This window comes from Anas acuta, chromosome 1 (assembly GCF_963932015.1).
Source record: "Anas acuta chromosome 1, bAnaAcu1.1, whole genome shotgun sequence".
Classification (NCBI taxonomy): Eukaryota; Metazoa; Chordata; class Aves; order Anseriformes; family Anatidae; genus Anas; species Anas acuta.
The window spans coordinates 168704703-168730955 of record NC_088979.1 but is presented as its reverse complement, the minus strand read 5'-3'; the positions used below and the strand labels follow the sequence as shown (position 1 = coordinate 168730955).

Sequence of the window (26253 nt, the reverse complement as noted above, 5' to 3'; positions counted from 1 at the left end):
GTCGTTATACAACAAAAAATGCATTCCCGAGCATTACAGGGTGAGGGCCTAGGATGGACTCAGCCTTGTGCTGAAGTACTTTGCTGAACCAGACAATAGCAGTATTGCATTTCATTGCATTTGATAATAAGACATTGTGTAATGTGATGCAGAAATTAAAGATGAGAAAGGAACTGAAAGTTTACCTCTCTAATGAGGAGTCATACTGCTAGTATTAAGGTAGATGCTTCCACCTAGTGACTTATAGCAGTAGCTTATAGATTTTTTCTTCAGGAAGCTGGATGGCAGTTGCAGCCGAAAATACAAGTATAGAAAAATATCATTCATGATCTGTAGTCAAGAAGAGATGTAGAAACTTACTTTACAAAGGGAATCTATACATTCAGATTTCAGCAATACTCAGAACATCTTTTCTGCTGTCAATGCTAGCCCAGTGCACACACACCGATTTAACTCCGGATAGACGGCCACCCTAGTACTTCTGATTGTGTTCCTCATCCTCCTGCCCCTGCAAGCCAAAACACAGCAGGGCAGGAAGGATGTTTACTGGTGAGGGGAGGTGTTTCTTATATCCTGGCAATAGCGAGGTCACTAGAGCCGTGACTCCATCAAAGGTATTGCCAAACTATTCCTTTATTTTCTAAAACACAAGAGCTGAATTTTCTTGTATCCCTCAGCAGTACAAATGCACATGGTCTAGGTCTGGCTTGCCAGTGTGTTACCAGCCCAGTTCAGAGCCCAGTGCTTTCTGCTCTGCTCCAGAAACCCTCAAACTCCTGAGACTTTACATACACCTGCATGTGCAAAAGTTACTGACTTGAACCCTTACAGCAACACTTCAGAAAAATAACAAGCTCCAAAAAATAGAAGTGCTTGTAAGCTTCAGTAAGCTTGTAAGCTTTGTGCAGTAAGCTTCGGAACCCCAAATTTCAATAGAGATCATTAGGCTTTGATGTCTAATGATTCTTTACAGTAAACGGGGAGCAATAAGTAGCTCTGCGAGAGACAGAATCTGCTGCTGCTGAACAGACACCTGTCTGAAATCAATCTCTTCCACATCAAGATGTATTCTGAATCTTGTCCTTCCCCAGAACACTGAGGACTAACAAAAGACTTCAGCTCATCCAGAATCCACAATCCAGGTGGAGCTCTGAAGAGGGTTGGCTGCTCCTTATATCCTTCCTCCCCCCGAAATGCCATAGTCTTGCCTTTCAGGCATAGACAGCCCCATTAATGCAGTAGCTTCAAGGTTAGTGCTAAAGATAATCAGCTCTGATTAAACTGTCTGACATAAAGAATCTGAAGTTGGAGCAAATGAATGCTGCTCTGGTTTCCCGACTGTGCTTAAGGATGGGCTATCAGTTTGTACTAGAAACACAACTATAGCCATATATATAGATAGATATGTCACAATCATTATGTAAGTGAACACAAGAGCCCAACAGAGAAACACAGAAGGAGGTTTTGGGCAGCAAGTGGGTACTTTTGCTTCACCATATTGAACTTAGGAGTCCTATTTCTATACTTTTTCCCTTCCATATTCCTGATTTCTATTGAATCTCCTTTTTCTTTGGCTCTGGCTTTACTCCCTGTGGTAATTAAGGACTGACCTGCAAGGCAGCAAGCAATCTATGCTGAGAAGATAAGTACAACCTTATCTTGAAGCTTGTAGTTTACCCCTTTGAAGTTAAACAAGTATCTATGTGTTTAGCTGACTTGGGACCTAAAATAGCAAATGCATGGCTTTGACAGCAGAATTGAACGACCTCTGCTCCCCTAGGCAAGAAATCGAGGGACAAAGGCAAAGAAACAGTTGAAAATTGCTGTGGAAAAAAATTGGCTTGGTATACTCCCACCATTTTAATATATTCCTTTTCTCTTATTGTATAGCTGTAGTCATCACAATGTTTATGGTTTTGCTCATATGTTCTCTTTCATTTATGCTTTACTGAACTGACATATATATTAACATCTCACTTGTTAATAAACTCTGGTAGCTAAGTCACTGCTCTAGATCTTGTTGAAGTTGTAAATGAGGGAAGGTGCTTTTTCATCTGGCAATTTCTCGCCTTTTCATGTAAGTGAGTTCTTAATCTCAAAATGTAAAATTAAAACAGCAACAACCACCACCACCACCACAACAAAAACAACAAAAAAAGACAAAAACAAAACTTAGTAAAATTGTAGGTCACTAGGATTCTTACTATTCATTTCAACTACAGCTGGGAAGCATAGGAAACAGCCTTCTTCTATCAGCTGTGTAGGTAAACAAGGGTTTATGTTGGTCATCACCTCCCCAACAGCCCTAAAGTTCCTCACCTTTCGTGATCACAGCTCTCTAAGCTACTCAGCAAAGCCAGGTGGGACTATGTCACTCACCCCGTCAGAAGCAGGTTGGGTCACTGAGTTGACTCCTGGGGAAAAGGTGAAGCATTTCTTCAAAGCTCTTTTTCTCCTAGATTTATATGGTGCTCAAGTTTTATCTACAGTCAATGAACTCTCTGTATTTTGTTAAAGAAAAATATTTAAGTTAAAACTACTGTGTGAGTATGCACACATACATGCATTCACATGTGCACAGGCAAGCATACGTTAAGTTTTATTTTTTTTACATGGTATAATCTCTAAAAACATCATATAATTTATTGAAGTGCAGAAGAGACCAATTTTCCCTTCTCTTATTCTGACAGTTTCTCTCTCGTCCCACATGGTTTATATGAATGATATTTATAACGGACTTGTTTTGATCTGGTATAGCCCCAGTGAATTTACTGCTGTTTCTACCCCACTGTAACTGAAACTGACAAGAACCAGAAGAATCTGCAGTTTTATTTTGGGCTTTATAGGTTTTTCCCTCACTCCCTTTTCTCATGCCTGGATGGGGTCGGCAGCTAAATAAGACCTGTGCATTCTACAATGACAGATAGCAGTTAGGTTGCAGGATGAGATGAATTGCTCCTTTGATCAAAAATAGGGTCAATTTCCACCAGCTAATAATTGTTTTGTCAGGAAAAATACATAAAAAAGTGAACAACGGATTTTTTTGTTAACAAAAGAAAACAATCTTTCCCATGTAATTAATAGTTGTGGTGTTAACAAATAACATAGGCTGCACATAGTCAATAGGCTTACTATTTTAAATAGACTGCTGTATTTTCCAAGAAGTTATAGGATTTTGAAAAGAGATGAGCATTTCCTCTTTGTTGAGACAAACATATGTTTCTGTTCCTGTTAGGATTTCCTCCCTAGCATTACATATGAAAATGAAACGACTTGCCTAAGTGCTCTGAATGGCTCAGAGGAAAGATAAATAGGATTTAGATTTCATCCCACTAAGGAGGAAAGCCATTCAGACACTCACTTGATAATTAAAGTTGTTATTTTAAGGTAAGCACTTGGTAGTTACAATCAAATATAAAATTGCTTTTAATGGTCTTGCTTTTGATCTTCTCAAAGGTATTTTTACATATTTGCTAATTGCAAACAAACACAATCCTATTTCACAAATAATTGCAACAGAACCAAAAAAGATTAACTGAAGGCTTATGTCCTGTGAGCAACGTGCTCCTTTTTATCAAGTTTTAAGTTATTACAAATTCAGCTTCACTGAAGTGCATGAATGAAACTGCAAGAAGCTGCGCTCCCAGTAATTCATGCTAGAATCTAAATGCAAGCTCTTTTTCAGAAAGTATCCACATTTATTAGCAATCACCAGATGGGATCCCAGTGTAACCTCAGGGAAGAAAACTAATGGCTTTCCCATCGAGTCATATTTGGATATGATCCAGTCACTGTTAACATATCCAAATTCATTAGTAGCCACTGAATCCAAACCCTGTTTAACGCAAAAAGATACTTGGGAAAGATCATTTTGGAAATTATTTAATTTCCTTCCACAGCAAATTCACATTACATCTAAAAGCAAATGAAAGCTCTGGGTCCTCTGTTTCTCATGAAACAATCTCTGAAGAGATCAGGGCAGACCAGGAGCTGCATTCGTTGGTTTATATCTGTGTGTTAGTGAGTTTTCTGACAGAAATAAGATCCTAAAATGTAGAGTTTGTAAATTAAAGAGGACATAATCTAAAAATGCTTTGTTTCAAACATATTTAGAAATTAGAATTACATTATTAAGAGTTTTGCAAAAGCTTTTTTTTTTTTTTGCACATTTTATTTTAATTTTTTGTTCTTTACTGAATGATAGACTTCAGCTTTTCTGTTGTGTTTTGTTGTTGTTGTTTTCTTTTTATTGTTGCTGTTTTTTAAGCTTTGTTTCCAGGCAGAAACATCAGAATATCCATTAACTGAAAGTTGACAATTTAGTTACAAAATACATTTAATTTATTTGTATAAATTTTTACAAATCAAATCTAAATTAACATTTTTTTTTCAAGTGTGAATCTATCTCTCCAAATTAAGCAACATTTATTTTCTTACAACCTAAATATTTTTTAGTTTTAAATGTTAGTCCATACATTTTTTTCAACTGTAGCACTGCGTATTTGTTTTATAACTTACTGTTTAAAGAAACTTGGATATCCATGTCTTTATTAAAAAGTGTTCTTGAACTTTTAAAATGCTTTTATCTCTAATTTTGTATTGTCTTGTTTATATCTTATCCCTGAAACACATAAGATTTTATTTTTTTCTCAGCTTCAATGATAGCTGCAGGAATAGATGCATTTGTTGTAACACTGTTTGTTGGTGTATGAGCAAAAATTGATTTGTATGCATTCCTAAAAATAAAGCACTTTTTTTTTGTGTGTGTGTGCTAAAACATATAAAACTTATTTTTTTCCCAGTTTAAAAACTAATTCTAACCTAATGCAAACAGTTATCCTTTTTGCTTTTTCTAGGGTTACTTTTAGAATTTTTAAAAATCCAATTAATTTTTAACCATGTAAAACTGCTGTTTTAAATTATTGCACATCATTACATTTGGACAATGAAAACAACACAGGCGTTTTTACTTGTCTCTGGTCAACTTCACTTTTTGGTTTCCCTGACACAATACCTTAGCTGAAATCACCACGTGGAGATTTTAAAATCCAAGGGAAAGAAGTGAATATAAAACAACTCTCTTTTCACTGAGTTTCTGAATTTTTCATTAAGGCATCTCAGTTGCTTGATAAGAACCTTACTTTTTAAGAACCTTACTTTGAAAAATAAAACACTCTATACCAGAAAGAAATTGATTCCTTTATGTTCATCTCTGGAGAAAAAAGGTATGTTTATGGGAAAAAAAATAAATAAATAGATAAATAAAAATAAATAAAAACCTAGATTGGGGAAGCATTCACATCAAGGAGCAATTTTAGTGTATTTTTAGAGGATAACTGATTACCAGTAAAAATGTTAAGTGATTTTGCACATTTAAATGACATTCCTCATTGATACAAAATATCAGTCAAAATTTCAGCAGTTTTCCTAACAGTTAGGAAAAGGGTGAGCCTGGAGGTGCTGGAAATACCCCCAGCAAAAGCCCCACCGAATTTTTAGCGTTCTTCTGCAATGAATAAGTGCGCAAGCTAAAAAACAAGTAAATAAATGAAAGAAAAATATAATAAAACGAATAAATACTGTATGGGGCATTGCATTGCGATGCCTCACGACGATCCCTGCCCCAGGAAGGCGTTCAGGGTGGCTCAGCACGGCAGGGCAGGATGAGGGCTGCCCCGGGCTCCCGGCTAGCGCTGGTGCCATCTGCCGGGCAGCATCTTCCACAGCAAGCTCGGCTCGCTACCCGCAGCACCAGGACAGGCTCCCAGCTGGATTGCTCCACGGGGAGAGGCTCAGTCTTCACATCATCTCTCCCAAAATGCCCAGAAATGGTCTGGTTAGGGATAGCAATAGCACGTTTATGGGGAGGTGGGCTGAAGCCGATGGCTCGTTGCAACCGTGTCGCTTCAACTTGAGTCACTCACTGAGGAGGTGATGTCACTGAGCACTACAACAGACAATCCAGTTTCTTTTCCTGCTGAATTTGGATGATAATAATGTCATGGCCACTGCGGCAGTGATCAGAGAAATTGTTCCAGAGGGAAAGTATGGCCTGGAAAACTTTTTCCTTCTGCCTTCTCCCGTCACCATCACTGGGCAATCACCAGTCATGGAAGCACAGATTCACTGCTCATTGCATAGCCAAGAGCTTGTTGAGGAGTTAGACAAAAAAGAATAGGAAAAAATAAATAAATAAAATAAAATAAAAAAATTCTCCATCTCTAAGTCTGTATGAGTAACAAGGGACAGAAGTCTGGAGATGAGCACTGATGGCTCATGATAAGGACGCGTGTTAGCTGTTAGCATCATACTGCTTAGCTAAGGAAAAAACTGCAAATGGTTTTGGTTTGTTTTTAAAGCTTTATAACAGACATTCTAAAATGTTGGACACTTGGTGGGCTTAGCAAAATAGTATTCATTTTACATAACAAGCAAAAAAAACAGAATCTTTCCCATGGGTCCTAGTCTTGTGCTTTGTGTAAGAATTACAATTTATTTATTTTATTTTATTTTATTTTATTTTATTTTATTTTATTTTATTTTATTTTATTTTATTTTATTTTATTTTATTTTATTTTATTATTTTATTTTATTTTATTCTGTTCAATGCTATAACCATCTATGACGAGCTATGGGGAGCTATAACCATCTATGAGGCTATGATAAGCAGTCCAAGGAACTACCTGGATATGGACCAGATTTTAGCAGCAGTTGCTCTCAAATAAGCTCGTCTAATCTCGTGTCAGTTTTCACAAGAACTCACACAGCCTTAAGAACATTTATGAGAGAAAAACAACCCAATTATCTGAGGGCTGGGGTAGGCCAGTTTGCAGCTCCACCATCAGCAGCCCATGAAAGCTGGTGCCATCATCTCTGGCTTCCTTCTTTGTATCCTCTGACACCTCCAGGAGGTACAACAAGTTTAGAAAAAGTAAGGTATTGTGTTTTTTTCAGTTATGTCTCAGAAATACTTTATTTTAAAATATATTTTTGAATATATTCTTTATCTTAAATGAACTTAATTTTGCATTTGTGGTAGTGATGTTCAGTAGTAGTAATAATCATGATATAAAATTACGTCTCTAGGAGTGAGAACTTGTTGACACACAGCTCTCTCTCTAAACCTTCACAGAAAGCTTTTGTACTGAGGTGCAAGGCAGACCGTGGCTCTGATCCACTCTGCACTGAGTTCTGTGATATCTTGTAGAAGCAATACCATCAAAAATTAACTGGAAGGCTTCAAACACCAGGCCAAGAACCACAACCAATAGACCTAAAATGTTCTTGCATCATACATGTACTTTGTATAGGACACTCAATACACAATCCTCTGCCTCCATACAACATACTCTTCTTAACATTTCAGACATTTTTATATTAATATATATTTTTCACCAGAAAAAAAAATGAAGATTTGTGACAGTGAGGTTGAAGTGATTGGGAAGCAATTGGGAAGGAGGAAGGACAGTACAAAAAATCATTCTCTTCCCCTTCTGCCTTGTCCTTCCCTTTGAATACTGCTGCTGTTCATAAGTGAAAGTTGAAATCAGAACACTGATGGAGCATAGGAAGAAAATGGATGGTGGGAAGAGGGGAGTTGTCACAAGTGTGTAGTGTTTGTTAAATGGAAGAAAGTTGTCCATTCGCTCTCACTTTTAGCTCAGGGAAAGAAAAAAAAAAATCCCATTAGCTATTTCTCCCAAAGCAGTAAATAACAAATTGGGCAGCACAGCTGGAAAAGGGAGGTAGAAAAGTTGAAAAGAAGAGCAGAAGAGCCGCTTCCTGCAGCAGTGAGCTATCAGATGGCTCAGTCCTCCCATGGAAACTCACCCTTAGATAAGACAAAATTGATGGCAAAAACCTGGCCTGTCGAGAGCAATTCATAGCTGTTATTCCCGGCTCTCATCATCCCCACCACTGCCCTGACTTGATTCAGATCATGCCACCCACAGGAGCAGATTCCTTTGTACCTCTCAGACCTCCACATTGCTAAGGCTGTAATCCTATAATCATTTATACCAGGTAAATTCACACTACAAATCTGATAAAAATCAAATTTCCAGCTCGTATCACATTCGCTAGAAGCTATGCAACACTTTAGGCTGCTGGATGAAAAGTTAGCATAGTAAAAGCAGATATCCAGTATAGAAGAAGGAGGGCTACATTTATTATTATTTTTTTTAATAAAGTGAGCTTTGTTCCCAGTCTTGTATTGCCTCCTACTGACAATGCTCTCTCTACAGTATGACAGTAAACTGTCCCAGACAGGAAAAAAAAAAAAAAAAAAAAAAGGAAAAGTGGAATTTTGTAAGTATATTTCAGCTAGACTAGTTTCCCAATCCACTTGACCACACAGTGCAGAAAAGGTGTCCCAGAACAGAAATAAGTGACCTGACAACCCCAGGAACTTCATTACCACCATTCAAGCCCAGTCAGCATGAGTTCATGAAAGGCAACTCCTGACTGACCAACCTCTTCTCTTTCTACGACCGGGTGACCTGCCCAGTGGATGAGGGGAAGGCTGTTGATGTAGTCTACCTAGACTTCAGCAAGGCCTTGACACAGTCTCCCACAGTGTTCTCCTGGAGAAGCTGGCAGCCCACGGCTTGGACAGGTACATGCTTTGCTGGGATAAAAATGGGCTGGAAGGCTGGGCCTAAAGGGCCCAGAGGAAAAGGGTCTGGAGGTGTTGGTCAATACTCACCTGAACATGAGCCAGCAGTGTGCCCGGGTGGCCAAGAAGGCCAACAACATCCTGGCTTGGATCAGGAACAGTGTAGCCAGCAGGAGCAGGGAGGTGACTGTCCCCTTGTATTCTGCTCTGATGAGGCCGCACCTCGAGTGCTGTGTTCAATTTTGGGCCCCTCACTGCAAGAAGGACATTGAGGCCCTGGAGTGTGTCCAGAGAAGGGCTACGAAGCTGGTGATGGGCATGGAACACAAGTCCTGTGAGTAATGGCTGAGGGAATTGGGGGTGTTTATTCTGGAGAAGACTCATTGCTCTCTACAACTATCTGAAAGGAAGGTGTGGAGAGCTGGGGGTCAGCCTCTTCTCACAGTAACTAGTGATAGGACTAGAGGGAATGGCCTCAAGTTGCGCCAGGGTAGGTTTAGGTTGGAAATGAGGACGCATTTCTTCTCAGAAAGAGCAGTCAAGCACTGGGACGGGCTGCCCAGGGAGGTGGTGGAGTCACCATCCCTGGGGGTGCTTAATGAAAGGTTGGACGTGGTGCTTAGGGACATGGTTCAGTAGGTGACAGTGGTGGTAGGGGGTGGCTGAACCTGATGATCTTGGAGGTCTTTTCCAACCCTAATGATTCTGATTCATCCAGTGTGAGGCATCTGCAACAACTCACTTTAAACCCAAGTCCTGCACACTAAAGTGCAGACGTTGTCAGCTTGTCAGGAAACTGTCAACAGCCTATGTGATATTTAGCAATTTGCTAATGAAGTCTTTATACTGTACAAACACACATTTTATACACAACCATTTCCAAAAAACGTCAGAATTTAATTTCTTCAGTTCTGACAGTTACACTTGCAGTTCAAAACTTGTATCGTATTCCCCCTGCCTTTCCTAGCTCCACGAAAAACAGGTTGCACAGGTGGCATGGGAGGTAGGTGGCACAGTTACAGTAGTAGAAGTTGCAACAAAGCAATTTCACAATAGTGCAGTTAGACACGCACACACAGAGAAAAAAATGTACAGAAAACCCCACCACTTATGCCAGTGTCATTTCAGTTAGACTTTCAGCCTTCCATCAGTTGGATCAATTGCAACTTTTTCTCCCAGAATGACAAGCTAAAATCTTTCTCAATAAAGATCAACAAATTGTGATGTGATATAATTAGAGAGTTTAGAGGTAGACAGCTTACTCAGAAAATCCATGTAAGGGCTTTTAAAATAAGTATTTATGCCAAAATTTATCATGTTTAAATTGAAAAGAAACAAGAACTAGGTTTTCATCAACTGATCAAACAGAACGTTTCAGATTCAGCAACGTAAGCTGAATACTCAACAATTTAAAAAAAATGGCATTCGTGTTCACATATAGATGTGTGAACAGCTACTCAGAGATCTAAAGCAAATTCCAAATCCAAAACTGCAGTAGCAGCAAGGAGCATATGCCGAAATGCTAGAAGGTAAAATTTCCGTGCTGCGTTTGTCATGTAACCTGACCTCTGAGGTTACATCCATGCTGTACATTTAGCCAGAGCACTGCTGCCTGTCCACAAGTGAGCCTTAGCCTGGATTACAGATCCCAGGCAGCCAGGCCCTCCAAACCTGTCTGGCCCACAGAGAGGTCTGCCTCACCAGAGAGCTGGGGTGTCAGGCTGAGTACATGGAAGTACGTGGTACTAGGCTAGGAGCTGCCTTCCAGTAAAGACTGGGGTTTATTCCATTCTTATCCTCTGCTTCAGTTCAAAAATCAAACAGGATGTCTTAAAATATCTGTAGTTTAAGTGAACCTGTTTGACTTTATCCTCGACACCATGAAGGAAATACCTCACACAGGCAGTATTGTTTCAGCTGGTAGGAAGCAACTGCTAAATAAAAGATGACTGCGGGGTCTGCTGTCTCTCATTTGAGACTCAAATCCCTAATCTGGTCACAAAAGTAGTAGACTAATACATTTGTGCAACAAAGCTCAGGGCTAGGTCATAAAAGCAGAAATCTAAAAAGCATTCAGTTGAGCAGATCATTTTCTCTTTCAGAGGAAAGAGCAGAGGCAGAACTGGAACAACTCCAGAGAGGAGAGCATAAGGCAAGTACAGCAGTGGCGGGCTTGATTAAGATGAGAGACAGAGTATGGCTGTGCACCTAGAGAAAGAAAATAAACCAACTCTGAAGTCGTACGTTTAATGGAAGTACTTTGTCAGTTTGATTATCTCCACTCAGGAAAAGCAGTCTGCTTTCCCACCAGCCACTGCTTGAAAGTAACCCGATTTACAAACAAGCATGTCAGAAATAGCACTCTGCTTACTCTATAGAAAAAAAAATTGTTAGCACTTAAACCTAAAAAACTCCCCTCCACAACTCCCCAAAGCACTGCACACATTAAGCAGAATAGAGCCAACAGCATTAAAATGGTAATGAAACACAAAGTGACAGCTCTTTCCATTTTCCAGATAAAAATAATGATGAATCTAATGAACGTTTTCCTCCATATTAATCAAATTTAAAATAGTACTAATGTAAATGTTAGAATATTTGATAATGAAATCTTGACCCTAGTATCTAATAAAGCAAAGAAACAAATAAAAAGCAGCATCTTTTTTTTTTTTTTTTTTTGCAGAGATAGTATCAACTTCATGGAAATATTTCAAAAATACAAATGTAAGTTGTTAAAGGATTGTAATTTGGTACACTTTGATCTACGCATCTTACTGAGACTTGTTAGCTGTCAGTGTATGTGCAAACAGATGATATACTGGTATGTCCTACAACATCTTTGTAGTTCTTTGCTTCACCTGAGCATAAGACGAGTAATTTCCCTCAACACTTAACAATCATAATAAAAACGAAACAAAATACGGTTGATTTTTTCCAGAAAAACTGAATTTTCAGGCTGAGTAGTTCTTAATGGACTTTAGTACAGAATACCACTGGAACTACTTTTAAAAGGCTAAATCCTACTTCCCATGTCCAAGTAATCACACATCACAATTTCTGAGCAATTACAGAACGTGGATCCCGCCTTGGGTGACGTTGTACAAAGGTTATGCTCTGCATCAATGCAGGGTACTTCAACAGGCAATACACAGCAAGACTGGTACTGTAATTACTTCCATCCTTGAAATGAGAGACATTTTAAAAACACGGGCTTTCTGGGCAACTAATTCTTGCATCTGTCATCACATGTTATTGCCAAGTAATATGCAACCAACTGTAGCTAATGACATATAAATGGCATCTGTTACGCAATCCTGCAATATTTTATTCTATGCCCACATTGTAAAGCATGATAGATTACTGCCATTTTAAGAGAAATATAAAGCTACTGAAAATACATGCAGAAAAATAAATCCTCATTTACTTTAATAAAACTTGGAAAATGTTTTAGATCTTCTTCCTCAGTCTGTGCGTTTGCATTCACTCAGATTAACGAGAAACGAATCAAACAGTTTTACTTTCAATTACTTAGCTCCTACTGTATTTCAGTTGCATAGTGAAAAACTTTGTTTCAACAACTTTCTCTTTGTGATTTTTTAAAAAAATGTCACGCCAACACTTTGTCTTGATTTTTACTTTAAAAAGAAAGTTTCATGAAGCTTTGGTGTTGACTTCAGTGTGTAATCTCTTTTAAGTTACATATTAAGAGGCTGTTTTCATTGATCACCAGATGTTTAAAGCAACACAGATCAGCATGACAGAAGTTATTTTACAGAACTTAAAGGATACAGTGAGCTTACAGAATTCTTTGGTAAAATTTACTAATAGAAAAATTACATTGACAACAGTTCAAAACCATTTACAGCTTCTTTTTCTTCATAGCACCCATAAAATAAAAGATGACACCCATCCCCCTCCCCCTCCCCAAGAAAACATATAACAAAACATTAAGTCTATTCAAAGGCACTTGCTTTTTGCATTGCTTTCATCGTTTGCGGGCCCAGCAGTCTCTTCAAAGGTTCATGCAACAAAATAAATCATACTCGGTGGCCAAATACAGAAGCATCGTGTACTTGTTTAGGATATTTATTATGGAAAGTAAAATACTCATGATCTTACAAAGTTCTTCGAGTCTACCGGGCTCGGCCTTTGGCCAACTTTGATTTTTTTTTCTCTTTTAAGCGCTGTGCCCTAAGCTTCTTTTTCTGCCTGGAATGCATCCATACTGGGTACTGTCCATGCTCGTCTAGGAAAGTTTTTTTGTTTCGTTTATTACCTATGTCCATTTTGCAGTCATCTGGAAAAGAAAGGAATTTATAGTGAGCAAAATACATGAATCAGTTTCATAGAAGCTATTTTGTTACTAGATTCACAAACATGATAAAAAGATCTCTATACACAACAGTATTTGTGGACAGAGAGATGAAGGCTTTGTACATTGAAAGTGGTTTCCAAGCCAATACAACAGCAACCCAAGAATTTCAACAGCTGATAGTAAATATGAAGAATTTTCCCTAAAGGCCTATGTCTGGGCAAAGCACCTTATTCTTTAGTCTGCCATCTGTTCCAACACTGTGTCTAAAAACATTGTGTGTGGTCTCCATCAAAAGCTGCAAGCATACAGGAAGCCATAGGCTTACTGAAACATATGTACAATTAAACACTTTTTATGATGTAATGTTTAAGATGCAAGAAAGTTCTAAATGTTAAATTGAGTTGAAGATGAAGACAGGTAAAGAGAAGAATAAAGAGAAAAATCTCTGAAAAATGCAGGGAACGTATAACTTATGAGCCAGCAATGATACATTTGCCTCAAAAAGTGAGCATAGGATCAAGTTCAATACAATTAAGAGGCAGAGACGACTAATCTCTAGGATCAGGAAGACTGCCTGTGACGTGGTCACTCCTAAGAACAGCACCCTCACCTAGCTAACACCGCAAGAACTGGCTGTTTTAGGGAGACAAGGCTACAAGGAGGGGACGGGGGGCAAACTTATTACTGCCTGCAAAGGGTGAGCAAGCCAAAAAGTCCCAGCTCCAGAGAAGTCCTGAGACATCAGAGAAACACAAGGCCTTCTGAACACTGCTGCTCTGCAAATGCCACGGAAGAGCTGGTCTGTCCCAGCTCAAAGCTCCAGATGTTGGGAGCAAGAGCTAAAACATGAAGGAAAGGAAGGTTCTGAAGAATGCAGAACCAAACTATTAGTTGGCAGTTCAGGTGGTGCTCATATAAACTGCTGCATCAGATGGCGGTTCAGGTGTGATGCTACAGCATCAGGTTTTTTCTTCTAGTAATAACATGCAAAAGAATGGATCCATAGCACCAAGCAGCACAGCACAAGTCACACCTTGCAAAAATCTGCTGAAGAAATAAGCCAGCGCTATTTGATGGCCAAGCTTCCCAAACAGAGCAACAATCAGAGCAAAATAACAGCACAAAGTTACAAACTAGGTTGTGTACACACTGGTTTCTATGAAATCACTTTGCTTTCAACCAATTCATTTGTAATTTTACCTGTAATTAGGGTACCGTTCATGGATTTCTTTTAAAGTTAATCCACCCCTAAATACAGAACAGATAAAGGAAAAACATAGAACACAACTCTACTTAAGTTTCTTCTCTGGATTCCTGTCCTGTCATACTATTAAGGTTAATCCGTGACATGAACGGGCTTGTAACTGCAAAAAGGCACTTCCATAATAAATGTCTGCTGCAACATTAACTAAATGAAGAAATACTCCTGGACAGAGTATCGGTTGTTTACGTAATGTGACATTTTCATCACTCTGCAATCCCAAGGATGCTGTAGCAATCAGTAAGAGGAGGAAAGTTACCGAACAGTAAAGTGGTCTGAGGATGTAAAGAAAACTTACCAAAAAGATTAAAAAGAGAAAAGATAAAGAAAAGGACAAAGAAAAAAAAAAACTGTAAAAGCAGTTAATTGCAGCAGACTCAATGGGTATGATTATGTTGAAAAATCTGTGCATGCCCATAAAGTTTTAAGAACATCTACAAAACTGCTTTTGACTGAAGGCTAGCCAGACCTTCCATTATTTTTTCCTAACAACAAAAACTGGGGGAAAAAATATTTTGTAGTATGTTGTGAGAAATACCTTAAGGTAACACAGGAGGATATCCCTAATACATCTACATACTTTCTAAGCCTGGAAAATTATTCACCGGTTGCTTATCTATGGGAAGTTTAAATTCTAGATTAAACCTTACACTTCGGTCCTTCATAACATTTTCCAAAACGTGAATTTTTTTAGTGTCCATAAACAGTTTGTGCTGAAGAGTCCTCTCGAAGATAGCATTATTTTCACAAAACTTACAGCTAACTATTTCTGAGGCTGCTACCTCTCTGCAGATGCTGTGTGAAATTGGCCACTGCATATAAAAGTTGCCAGCAGATTCGGAAGGGGGTGCAGGAATGACATAACCAGGCACTTGATTCAGAAACTAGGTTTAAGACAGCAATGTTTCCTGCAGCTTCAGCACCAGCGAGCTGATGACGTTCCAAATCATTTTGAAAATTCAATCCTAACCATTGTAAGGAACAACTTTTACAGCCGGTTTACAGGACAAATGAGAACCACAGAAAAAAACTACAAATCATACTAGATTCTACCCTTAACCAGGTAATTATGTTTTATACAGCCTCCATTTCCATTTGTAACAGTTTATAGGCTCTGCTGTTCAAACTCGTAATCTTTCTCTGTCTTTCCTAATCCCTGAAGCACTGACAAAACTGCCTGCGTGACTGACAGTCATGACTAGTATTATTTCAAATCCCTACTGTGCTGTCTCAAGAGACTTCTGCATCCCACATAAAAAGCTTATATTGGCAACTTCGTAACAGCTTACACAGCATAAACTGGAAAAGAAAAAAGGGCTATGATTTAGTCTGGAGTGCAGTTTTGGAAAGAGGTTGTGTCTTTCTGACTCCTGTCCAAGACACAGCTACTTAAAACCTTTGTTTCCATTTCCTGAATTATTTAAAGATTACATCCTTTTCAAGGAATGGACAGGAAGATGGAATTACCTGTAGGTGGCTAATGTCACACAGTCCTGCACCACGTGTAATGTATTACCAGCATTAAAAAAACAGGGTCCTTGTTACCCATACCAGGGCACAATATATTTAAAACTAATAAATCACTACCGATGATAAGGTATCTACAAAATAGTTTTAGCTCCAGCTTTACACATTTTTTTAACATCCTTAAACTGGAAAGGCAGTTATGTCCTATCTCGAGCTTAACAGCAAAGATGATGCTGTGATTGGAATAAACTGCCAAGGAATCCTTGCTTGCTTAATGCTTTTGCAAAGGGATCTCTCTGAGGAGCTTTAAATCAAATACTTTAAATCAGACGCTATTAAGCCAGCTCCACAAGCGACTAGATGCCATGCAGAAAGAAGCTAAGGTTGCCAATGAGCAGATCCATTGACTTAATAGCAAATTTAGGCTTTGGAGGAGAGAGATTTGGCTTTCCAGGCCGAAAATACCGAGCAGAACTGGTGACGGCGGTGGAAAGCAGAGGAGCAGCAGAAAGCTCCCGGTACATCAGGCTGCTTGCAGGGTAAGAGCAGGCGGGGCAGGAAGGGGGCGGCTGTGGAGGCCGGGCCGTGCCCGTGCCGCGTGTCCCGGTGGTCCCCGTCTCACCCTGCTGCTGGCGGAGCTCGGCGGGGGGCAGCACGGCCGCCACCTCCTTCACCTCCTCCATCACGGCGTCGGCGTCGGCCCGCAGGAGGCTCTTCAGCCTCTCCAGCTCCTTGGGCGCGTTCTTCTTCCTCTTCTCCGCCCGCATCTTCCTCCGCCACTTGCTCCGCAGGCTCTTCGCCATGGCTGAGGGGAGGGAAGAGGGCGCCGTTAGCGCTCCGCTGCCGCCCCCCCACCCCCCCCCAACGGCCGTAACGGTCCCAACGGCCCCCCCCACCGCTCACCTCAGCCGCGCACGAGGCCGCTGCCCACCCTCGCGCTAGGCCGCTCCCGCCGACTGCGCAGGCGCGGGGCGGCGCGCCCCGGAGGAGCATCACGTGGACCTCCCCCCCGCGGGTGCTCCCGTAAGTCTCCGAGCGCAGGGGCACCACAAAAAGCAGGCTGCGGGCTGCCGAGTTTATTGGGGAACGGACACAAAGCGCCAGCGGCTGCCTTCAAATGGCCCCAAACACGCAAAGACAGGCAATAAATAATCCTTAATACACCACGAACCCCTTCGTCTTCGTCCCCCGCCAGCTCGTGTAACAATCTGACAGAACATTCCCCCCACGGCCAGCCCACCCCTCCACCACACAAAAACCAGAACAAGTTTTAACTTAATAACACATTGCACACCCATAAACTGGGGCTGCCTGTATGCTTTCCACTTGCGATCCCAAAAGCAAACATTCCCAGCAGCTACACAACAGCAGACAGAGGCATTCTAACAGCGTCCTCTGGAACAATCAGAAATTGGCAAACAATTCAATAATGAATTACATTGAGTGCAAATTAAGTAATTTAAAAAGTGACTGAAACAGCTACACCACGTTAACTAAATAAAATACATGTTCTAGACAAGAACTTCAGCGACATGAAAAGCCCTGCCCCCCGAAAAAGAGGGATCAATACTCATGGAATGACAGAGCGACAGAGATTCAGTCTCTTTGTAGATCATCCAAGCCAACGCTATTTAGGTACTGAACTTCATACGTGTGATAATCAACCTCGCTGCTTCTGATTATTTTTTATTAAATGCCTCCAGTAAACGCAGCAGGTGTAGGAACAGATTGATGATGTCCAAGTAGAGATTGATCGCAGCCAGTATGTACTCTTCAGGGGATAATTTGTGCATCAGCAAATGAGTGTCGTAAATTATAAATCCACAGAAGAGAAGTGCTCCGGCAGCAGCAAACACCAACTCTATCGTCTCGCTGTAGAAAAACAGCTGGAGGCAAATGAAAGAGAAAAAAAAAGTAAGTTTAATTTTCTTCTTAATATTAAAATCTCTGCACAAAGATATGCTGCACGTAAAACATGGATACTACTGTCTTTTTACTGCTTTATACATACAAATACAACACTACAACGACTCTTCAACATTGTTATTGCATGTACATCCCAGTCATACAATCTCTTAACTAAGAAAAAAGTGTCTTCTCTTAAGAGAAAACAAGCTCTGGTCTCCAAAACAGTAACACCAGAAGACAAACTAAACAAAAAAATATCTGATGAAAACAGAAGTCTCCTCCCCATTCTGTCAGACAAGTAGTGCACCTCAGCTGACAGCACTCTTGTCAGTCAGTTCAAACACCACTTTTACACTAGCAAGAACAGCATCCAACAAAAATCTGAACTGGAAATGAATGGTTAAAAGATTACAAACATAATCTACAATGGTAATGGACCCAGGCAGGACTTTTTTTGTTAGGATATTTCAGAGCATTCAAAATGTTTTAGTTGGATTCAAAGCTAATACACAATTTACATGAAAAAATATGTTTTGACCTTGAACGTGAAGTATCTTACCCTCAAGAAACCTGAGAAGATTAAAATCCACAAGCAAGCGAAGAGCCTGAAAAAAATAATAAAATAAAAATTAAACTGTGAGCACTAACAATACCTTTTCTTTTAATTTTTACTTAAAGTCTCTAAATCTCTCTTTGTATTAAACCTCCTCACAATATATTCAGTAAACAAACATCATAGTTCTTCAATACCAACTGTTTGCTGGCATCAGCAGTAAAATTTGGTTCTATAGAACTGTCAAAAGTTACATCCTAAATTTACTGTTATACTTAAAACAGCTCAGTCTCAGTGAAAAATCCAGATAAACTAGTGTAATATGGTTCTAAGAATCATTATTGCAATAAGGAGCGCTATGCTGAAAATAATTTCTTACCAAGAGAGCAGAACTGCATAAAATCAGTATCTTAAAATAAACAATGCCCTCACCATTCCCTTGCAGTAGGTTAGCTTCTATTGACCTGTATTCATTGTTATATCTGCAAAGCTTGCTTTAAAAATTAAAAAAAACTAGCTTAACAAAACAAAAGTCATAGATAAGACAACATACCCCGCTCCAAATTTGCTGAAGTCTCTCTTCGACTGCAAGGTATATGCAGTCAGTCCAAGAAATACAGCAGTAGTGAGAATAAAGGCTTGCAAGACGATGGACACATCGTAGAAACTCACTATAAACCGAAAAAGCAAACTGTCACTTAAAGAACACTATCCCATGTATTTGCTCAGTTACCTGTTGTGGAAATTAGATTTAAATGTTCACAGACAAGAAAAAATTTGAGTTGTTAGCAAAAAAGGCAAATTATGCCTGAACTTGTCTTTGCACTTCAAGATCACAATCATATGTTACACAGACCTTTGCACTAAGTTTAACGTTTATGGAGTATTTGTAGCTTCTTAAATAGAGATAAGAACAGATCTTCCATACTCACAGAAAAAAAAAAAAAGAGGAAAAAATAAAAAATGAGCTATTTTATGCCTTGATTTGTTAGAACTTTTTGATTAGGGTGCAGGAAGGAAAATATAAGTGGGTGGAGACTTTTTTCTATCTGACTTCCTCTTTAACCTCATTTCCACAAATGACATTTTTGACTTTTGTTTTTGTTTTGTCTGCAGGAGACCTGAAACCACACTGAAGAGGTTTCAGCTTACGATGGAAGCTATGGTGCAAGGTGATAGCACAACTTCTCTGCATACCGCCCTGAGAACAAAGTACAAAACTCTCCAAACTCAAAGCAGTTCCCTCAGAGGATGAAGGAGGAGATGAGGACATTTTACTTGCAGATCAGCTCTGCTGAGAGGTGCCTTCCAGGAATGAGCACTGCTAGCTGTTCCAAAAGAATGGATGGCACAGCTCACTTCAGGTTTATACATTTTCACTCCTGGACAAGACTCCAGCTTCCTCTCTTGATTCCCCAGGTTTTTACTAAACTCATTATCATTCGGAATTGTTAATCATCTTAATAACTCATTTAGGAATCTCAGATGGCAATTAGTAAAACATATTGGATTCATTATTCAATTCATTTAAGGAACCAGAAAATAGGTTGGCTATCATTTACCTGTAATAGCAACTGTCAGTGCTTCCAGCAGGGTCTACAAAAAGTAAAAACAAATAATTACAATGATAAAAAAAACAAAACACTTGGAGACTTCACATGTAATACGATCCATTATGTAACATAAACCCCATATGTGTTACATTAGCTCTCCAGTTAAATTTTTATACATTATAACATGCTTAATTTCCAACAAGAAAATGGCAAGCGTTCTGTCATCGTGTGCTGGACGTTGCTGATACATAAAAATAACGCAACATAAAGTGAAAATGAATGACAGACAGCCACTACAGAAAACTGCCATTTAGGTCTTCTACTCAGAGCACACACTGATCTTATCACACTTCTTACAAACAGCTCAACAGGGCTGTAACATTTCTCAGACCTACTATTCACTTTTTCAAGACTTTTCAATATTTGAAATACTTTCACTGAACACTCTTAATATCTTACTAGACAGCTAAGTGTCTCTGTCAACTTATTCCTCTCCCCGGTGTGCCACTCATAAAGCTAAGTTAAAACCAAATGTACTATTGATGTCTGGGTCAAAAAAAAAAAGGTAATTTGAATTTAAGTTTCATTACAAGAAAACAAGAGAACTATCTATGGCATGAACCAAGAGATCATATCAAAATTACAGCGCATTTAACCGATATTTTTTTAAGCCAATTTATCACATGCAGTTTTTAATCCTTCTATTCCTACACAATGCAATACTTAAAACTGTCACGCCATAAACTGCCACACCACATGTGGTGAAACTATTACTTTACTCCCTGTTACTTTCTGTCCTGAAAGACAGCAGTGAGTCAGAATACAACCCTGTAACAATTAAGTTTTGCTTTGTAAGTAAGGGTGGGTTCTATCTTCCCACTTTATGACAAATACAACTTAGGCAGCTTCTAAAGCATCGCATTCTGATGGTGCTGATGTGACTTCCTTTCATCAGACTAATTTGCTACATAGTCCAAAATACCCAGGGGCAAGTTAGCCCACATCTACAGCTTTGCAACATCAGGAGACTGAAATTTGAGGATAGTGTTGTTTGACTTTCTTGTGTTGGAGACATTTTAAGAATTTAGCATCAAACAGAAAACAATTAATGAAATAAACACATATGGCTGGTTATATTTCGGCCTGTCCTCGAGGTTGTCCATTAAACAAATATGGCAACAGGAATGCTCCCCTTCTCTCCTACTGAGCAGTTGCACAGAACTAACAACAGAACAAAAATATACATACACATAACATACACACACATACATACATAGACGTAAAAAAATAAGGGGGGGAACAAAAGAAAAAAAGCTTGCTCAATCTGATTTCAAGCTCTAATGTTCTTCCCGAAAATGTGGTAGAAGAAATCTGAACTGGAGGCTATCTAGAAACAACCTGTGAATAGAACCTCCAAAAATACCCTATATACTCATAAAGGTTTGAGTTATCTTCCAAGGAATACAAGAAAAATTAGCTACTACTAGCTGGATTTAAGGAGTTCATCAAAATCGAAGATATTCTAAGGGCTATTAAAATTAAATGTTTAAATACTTACAAATCCAAAAAGTAGGTATAAATTAACAGGATGCTGGTGTCTGTAGAGGGTCAGTGCTAAGATTATAGCCAAAGATCCAAATACAGATATCAAAAGCAAGGCAGGCCTGTAAAGTTTCATTAAAAAAAAAAAAAGGTCATCAAAATTAAGATAAAATACTTGGTAGACATTAAAAACAGTTTATATAAAACAAAACTTTTAAAGTGATCACCTACACAAGCATGCTGCTCCATAAATCCAAAGTAAATGTAAAGCAAGTTTTACAGTAAAACTGTTCTAAAACGTATCACCATAATTAGTTAAAAATAGTATGGCCACAAGTAACGATAGTTTTTTCATGCTGAAGCTATAGATTGCCCAGGAATTCATCAAGTGTATGAACAGAAAAATCTATCTGAACTCAACTAACAGTTTTAAAGTATATGTAATATTTTGCATATTAAGAATTCCAGGGAATTGTTTTATTTATTTATTTATTTATTTATCTATTTGGTAGTTTTTTTTTTAATTAAGCGCATGAATCCAACAAACATGAGCACTAACCATGCCAAAGAAAACTAGGACTGACTGGCAAATATAGCTATAATTAAATCATTCAAGAAACCCTCCTTGCAAAAACTAGACTAAAATCAAACACAAAAGCACAACAGGTCTAACTGAGCAGGATGATTTAAAAAAAACAGATATAATTATAAAACTGTAGTCTTACAACCTCTGCTGTATATAATACAGCTTATACAGGAACTCATATAGTACTAGATCCTCCTTTTTTATTAGGGCTATAAAGTGAAAGTAAAAGCAAAGCTTGCAAGTGCACTTGGAAGAAAACAGAAACTGGACTCAGTGCTTTCTTCCTTTCCCCAGTTATTCTTTTCTCCTATTTTTACCATACTTTGATTTTGAGACTTGTTTTTTTCTCATGAAAATTATGAGGCAAAAAACTAAACCCACAGGAATTTTAAAAGACTAATTTTCAGGAGACAAAGAAAAAAAAAAAACAAACACCAAAGAGTGGGGGAGGAGCGAGAGGATTAAGAAATGATTCAGCTTTTTGGAACTAATACATATAAACAACAACATTCCAAATAGATTCTAAGAGCAGATATTTAGACCATAAAACAAGAAATATCAATAATTCAGATGTTCCACACTAATATATAGCTTTTCATAATGCAAATAAACACTATTACTAACCTACTGATTAAAATAACTTTTAATAACAGCAGTTGAAATACATTTTAATAATAAACTACAGAGAAAAATGTCAGAAGAAAAGTTATGCCATAATCAGGTTACAAATTTTCTATTATAGAATCACAACACTGTGTGATCAGGCATACAGGAGTGCTCCAGAGCAACTACATAAACTAAACACACTGATACACACAGTGATTTCATTTTAGTATTTACCTTTCATGAACAAATGCCTGTACTCCAGTTGAGTACAGAAAAATTGCAGATGTGACCGTGGTCAAAAGAACTTGAATGGAAAGAATGCTGTAGACTTTCCGCAGAAAAGCTAAAAGAAAGAAAATAAAGACATAATCAACTTTCACTTACACTTATAAAGTTCAACAGTAAATCAGATACAAATTTTCTGTTTGATATGGAACTATTAGAAATTCTTTATTCAGTGAAAAAACACGTAAGAAAATAGTAATAAGCTGTTTTTCCTTAAAACACCAATACAGTATTACAGCAAGATTACACTTTTTCTTGCACATAGTTATATAGACAGCAACAATGATGACAAAAAAAAAATAATAATAAAAAAACATTTAGGAAGGATTTATTTCAGACTGCTTTTATAACTACATCCAATCTCTATTTTCACTATGAAAATACTAAAAGTATGCATTCTTCATCACGTTCCTGGTATCTAATGGATGTAAATGAAAAACGATAAGCTTGGAGGTTGTGTGGAGACAAAAAGAGCTGTAAGTATTTTTAAACAGCGAAACCTTTACAGTAATATCGACTTAATTGACCTTTTGTCATGTTAGACATAATTTATCATCATTTGTGACTTGTGCTGTACTAGATGGATACCTACAGATATAAGCTACTACAAGAAATTTCTAAATTAAGCTAACAGGCTTCCTAATTCATGAATAAGAGAGTGGTTCACGACACTATGATATGGTACATAACACATATGTCCCACTCTAAATGGAAGGAGACCAAGTCTATTACGTAAAATGCTCTGCAACTAAGAATAGGCTTACAGCGAGAATCAGTCAAGCCTTAACAACACAGATTAAACGAATTTCAGAGCACATGCTAAGAGACGCTAAATTAACCTCAGCAGTGCTACTGCAGCAGGCAAAATTAAATATATTTGTAAGCTATGAGGGACCAGACCCTACTTTGCTGTAGCACACTGAACATACACAGAGGTAGCCTGCTAGCTGGCCTGCCCTTCTCCCCACATTACTAAACGCGTCAGCAGTTTTGCTAAGGGCAAGACCGCTTTCATATTTGCTAGGGCATCTTTTAATTTCCAAACAAGATAAAATTGTATTTTAATAGAGAGAGATCTCCTGCTTATCAGAAATGTCTACTAAAAAATTTGCTGCGTACACTGTTTTTATTCTAAGGTGTATACTACAATGCTCTACCTACTTCAGCAAGTAGTAGCGATGAAAACATTTCATATAGGAGTATTCAGTGTATTTAAGACCTGCATGCGAACAGCAAAGCAGCATTTCAAGGCCACAGCTATGGCCTGACAGCACCCAGGCGCTGAAGCTGAGGAGACAACACCTGAAAACACCCCTCAGAAGAAATTAACCCCCCTCAATTTCCGGGTTAAACTACTGTATTTAATTACAGACTCCAGTTTTAACACGCATACTTTTTACCGGTCTGATTTGAGCTTCAAAACGCATCGCTGTAGGGTTTAACCCCCCTGGTAAGCAGATCTACACCCACCCCCCCACACCCCACAGAAACGCCAAAATGAGCCCCCGGGGAACCAGGGGCCGGGCTGGGCAGGGCAGGGGGGACCCTTCCTCGCCCCCAGCCCCTACCCATGCGGATGTGGACGCTGGCCGAGGCCACATTGCTGCCGTAGTTGAAGTCATCCTCGATGGAGCTCCGCGGGTAGCGCTGCTCCGCCGCCGCCATGGCCGCCGCCCTCCTCCCCTCACGCACCAACGGCCGCCACCGCCCCGCTGCCGAGCCCCGAGCGCCTCGATGGCGCCGAGCGCCGAGCGCCTCGATGGCGGCGCCCGGCCCTTCCCGCCCGCCGCCCCCAAATGGCGGCCCCGGGGCTGTGGCGGGGCAGGGAGCCCCCTCAGGGCGAAGTGGGGAGCCCCCGAGTTTGGGTTTCTACGCGGGGAGGCTGCGGGATCACAGCAAGGTTGGGTTTGCTGTGAGAAGCCCTTCGTTGTGCCGTCCTTTTGCCCGCCCAGGTCTGCCCCGCTGGAGATTGTCGATGGCTTGAGGAAATGTGTTTGTGCCTGTGTGAAACTCAATTTCCTGTTGCTATTTTTAAGTCTGACAGGTCGTAAGGGGAAGCTCCAGAGACTGAAAAGAAAATCATCCCTTTTACTGATCTTCACCTCTGATTCATCTCCATCTGCTATGTGGAAACCGTTCACCAAGTCCATGGCTACAAATATGTATCAGCATTCAGCAATAAATGATAAAAAAGGCTTTGGGTGTGCATGTTCACTATCACTGTACAACCCCCAAAGCCATGTTTGACTTAGAATCATATCATAGAATCATTAGGGTTGGAAAAAACCTTCAAGATACCTGGTCCAACCATCACCCTACTACCAACGTCACCCACTGAACCATGTCCCTAAGCGCCAGGTCCAACCTTTCCTTGTATAAATATTTCATGCAAAGTAGAATTTGATTCTGGCTTTCTCCTAATTATACATCTCATCCTTCAAAGTGAATGCAGATCGATTAAACACAGCACAAAGATGCTCAATGTTTCTCAGATATATTTTGTACCATTAGCCTTTATATGTGTGGAATTGTCCCCAACAAAGTTCCCCAAGATGGCATTTCCCATTTAGGGATTCACAAAAAACAGGGGTGTGGGAAGGGGAATACAAAATGTTATTTTTTGACTTGTGAATATTATCAAAAGCCTCCCAAGGAACTGAAGTGATAGACATTTTAGAAATGTATGTAAAAGATTCAACTCAAATAAAGTACTTTTAAAAATTGGAAAATAGTTGCCTCTACTGTACTCAGATTCTCAAGGGACAAGTAAATAAATTATGTGAGTCTGTGATGAAATAATCTTGAACAAAGTTCTCCTACTGAGCTGACCTAAGATATTACATTTCAATTACAGATAAAAAATTATGAACATTACTTTATATTCCAGGAAGTATTTATGGTTTTTAAAATTTCATTTCGCATTTTTAGTTGCTGTAGAGTAGGATCTGTCAGCTTTAATCCCGAATTTGGAGATTTATGCATTGCTCGCATTGCTGAATAGTAACTGTTTTGAAATAATTATGCTGCCTGCTTTCTTGTGAAAACCTTTGGTCTTCCAGTGCTAGGCATTACTGGCCAGCGTGACCAGTGCTCCCTGGTGCAAGTCCACCTAGAAGCCATCACCGATTAGAGCCCTGCCATCCCAGGCACTGTCCATCACCAGCAGCTGCTTGCTCAATTTGTGAGTCAGCTGCGGGGAACATCACTTTGGATGCAAGCAGCTAGATGTTTAGATACTGCAGGCCAGAACACTTTGTAGAGCAGAAGTTATTAATGGATTTATACAATAGGGGCTTATTTGTGGCCTCAGGCTTTTGAGTTGATAAGATAAACAGGATCATTATCAGTATTGCTCCCAAGCCTCATTAAGCAGTTGTAACCTAAAGTGAGCTGAGAACCACCAAGGTGCTGAGATATGGTGAAACTCTTTCATTTTTCTTCAGTAAAAAACTGAACTTTTGCTATCAAGATTATGATGGACTTCACTGGAACCTCAATACCCCTTTTCAAATCAGAGAGGCTCTCTGCTCTCTGCTTCTGTGAATTAAAAGGGCCTTTCTGCA

The 26253-nt window shown here is 39.2% G+C and overlaps 2 protein-coding genes and 1 long non-coding RNA gene across 3 annotated transcripts; 1 reads left to right on the top strand and 2 right to left on the bottom strand.

Moving 5' to 3' along the window:
- Nucleotides 1–12684: 12684 nt before the first annotated feature.
- Nucleotides 12685–16711, bottom strand: LLPH (LLP homolog, long-term synaptic facilitation factor). Its single transcript, XM_068669287.1, has 3 exons — nucleotides 16561–16711; nucleotides 16280–16462; nucleotides 12685–12911 (listed from the first exon to the last, which is right to left on the bottom strand). Exons 2-3 carry the CDS (start codon nucleotides 16458–16460, stop codon nucleotides 12748–12750), a joined length of 345 nt encoding a protein of 114 aa, XP_068525388.1. The 5' UTR covers nucleotides 16461–16462; nucleotides 16561–16711; the 3' UTR covers nucleotides 12685–12747.
- Nucleotides 16712–17096: 385 nt separating this feature from the next.
- Nucleotides 17097–24495, bottom strand: TMBIM4 (transmembrane BAX inhibitor motif containing 4). Its single transcript, XM_068669286.1, has 7 exons — nucleotides 24259–24495; nucleotides 22640–22748; nucleotides 21230–21335; nucleotides 19681–19714; nucleotides 18672–18789; nucleotides 18125–18170; nucleotides 17097–17543 (listed from the first exon to the last, which is right to left on the bottom strand). The coding sequence occupies exons 1-7, from the start codon at nucleotides 24353–24355 to the stop codon at nucleotides 17337–17339; spliced, it is 717 nt and encodes a 238-aa protein (XP_068525387.1). The 5' UTR covers nucleotides 24356–24495; the 3' UTR covers nucleotides 17097–17336.
- A 10-nt stretch (nucleotides 24496–24505) lies between these two features.
- LOC137849548 (uncharacterized) lies at nucleotides 24506–24937 on the top strand. Its single transcript, XR_011091945.1, has 2 exons — nucleotides 24506–24642; nucleotides 24727–24937. It is a non-coding gene; the product is annotated as an uncharacterized lncRNA (long non-coding RNA).
- Nucleotides 24938–26253: the final 1316 nt, after the last annotated feature.

Excerpts from the sequence above, each read along its gene's own strand:
- TMBIM4 (XM_068669286.1), bottom strand. The coding sequence starts at position 24,355 with ATGGCGGCGGCGGAGCAGCGCTACCCGCGGAGCTCCATCGAGGATGAC. Across the intron at positions 18,171-18,671 it reads TTCAGCAAATTTGGAGCGGG|GCTCTTCGCTTGCTTGTGGA; the intron begins GTATGTTGTCTT and ends TATTTTTTTCAG. Across the intron at positions 17,544-18,124 it reads TCTTCTCAGGTTTCTTGAGG|CTGTTTTTCTACAGCGAGAC; the intron begins GTAAGATACTTC and ends ATTTGCCTCCAG.
- LLPH (XM_068669287.1), bottom strand. The coding sequence starts at position 16,460 with ATGGCGAAGAGCCTGCGGAGCAAGTGGCGGAGGAAGATGCGGGCGGAG. Across the intron at positions 12,912-16,279 it reads CGAGCTCCGCCAGCAGCAGG|ATGACTGCAAAATGGACATA; the intron begins GTGAGACGGGGA and ends TTTCTTTTCCAG.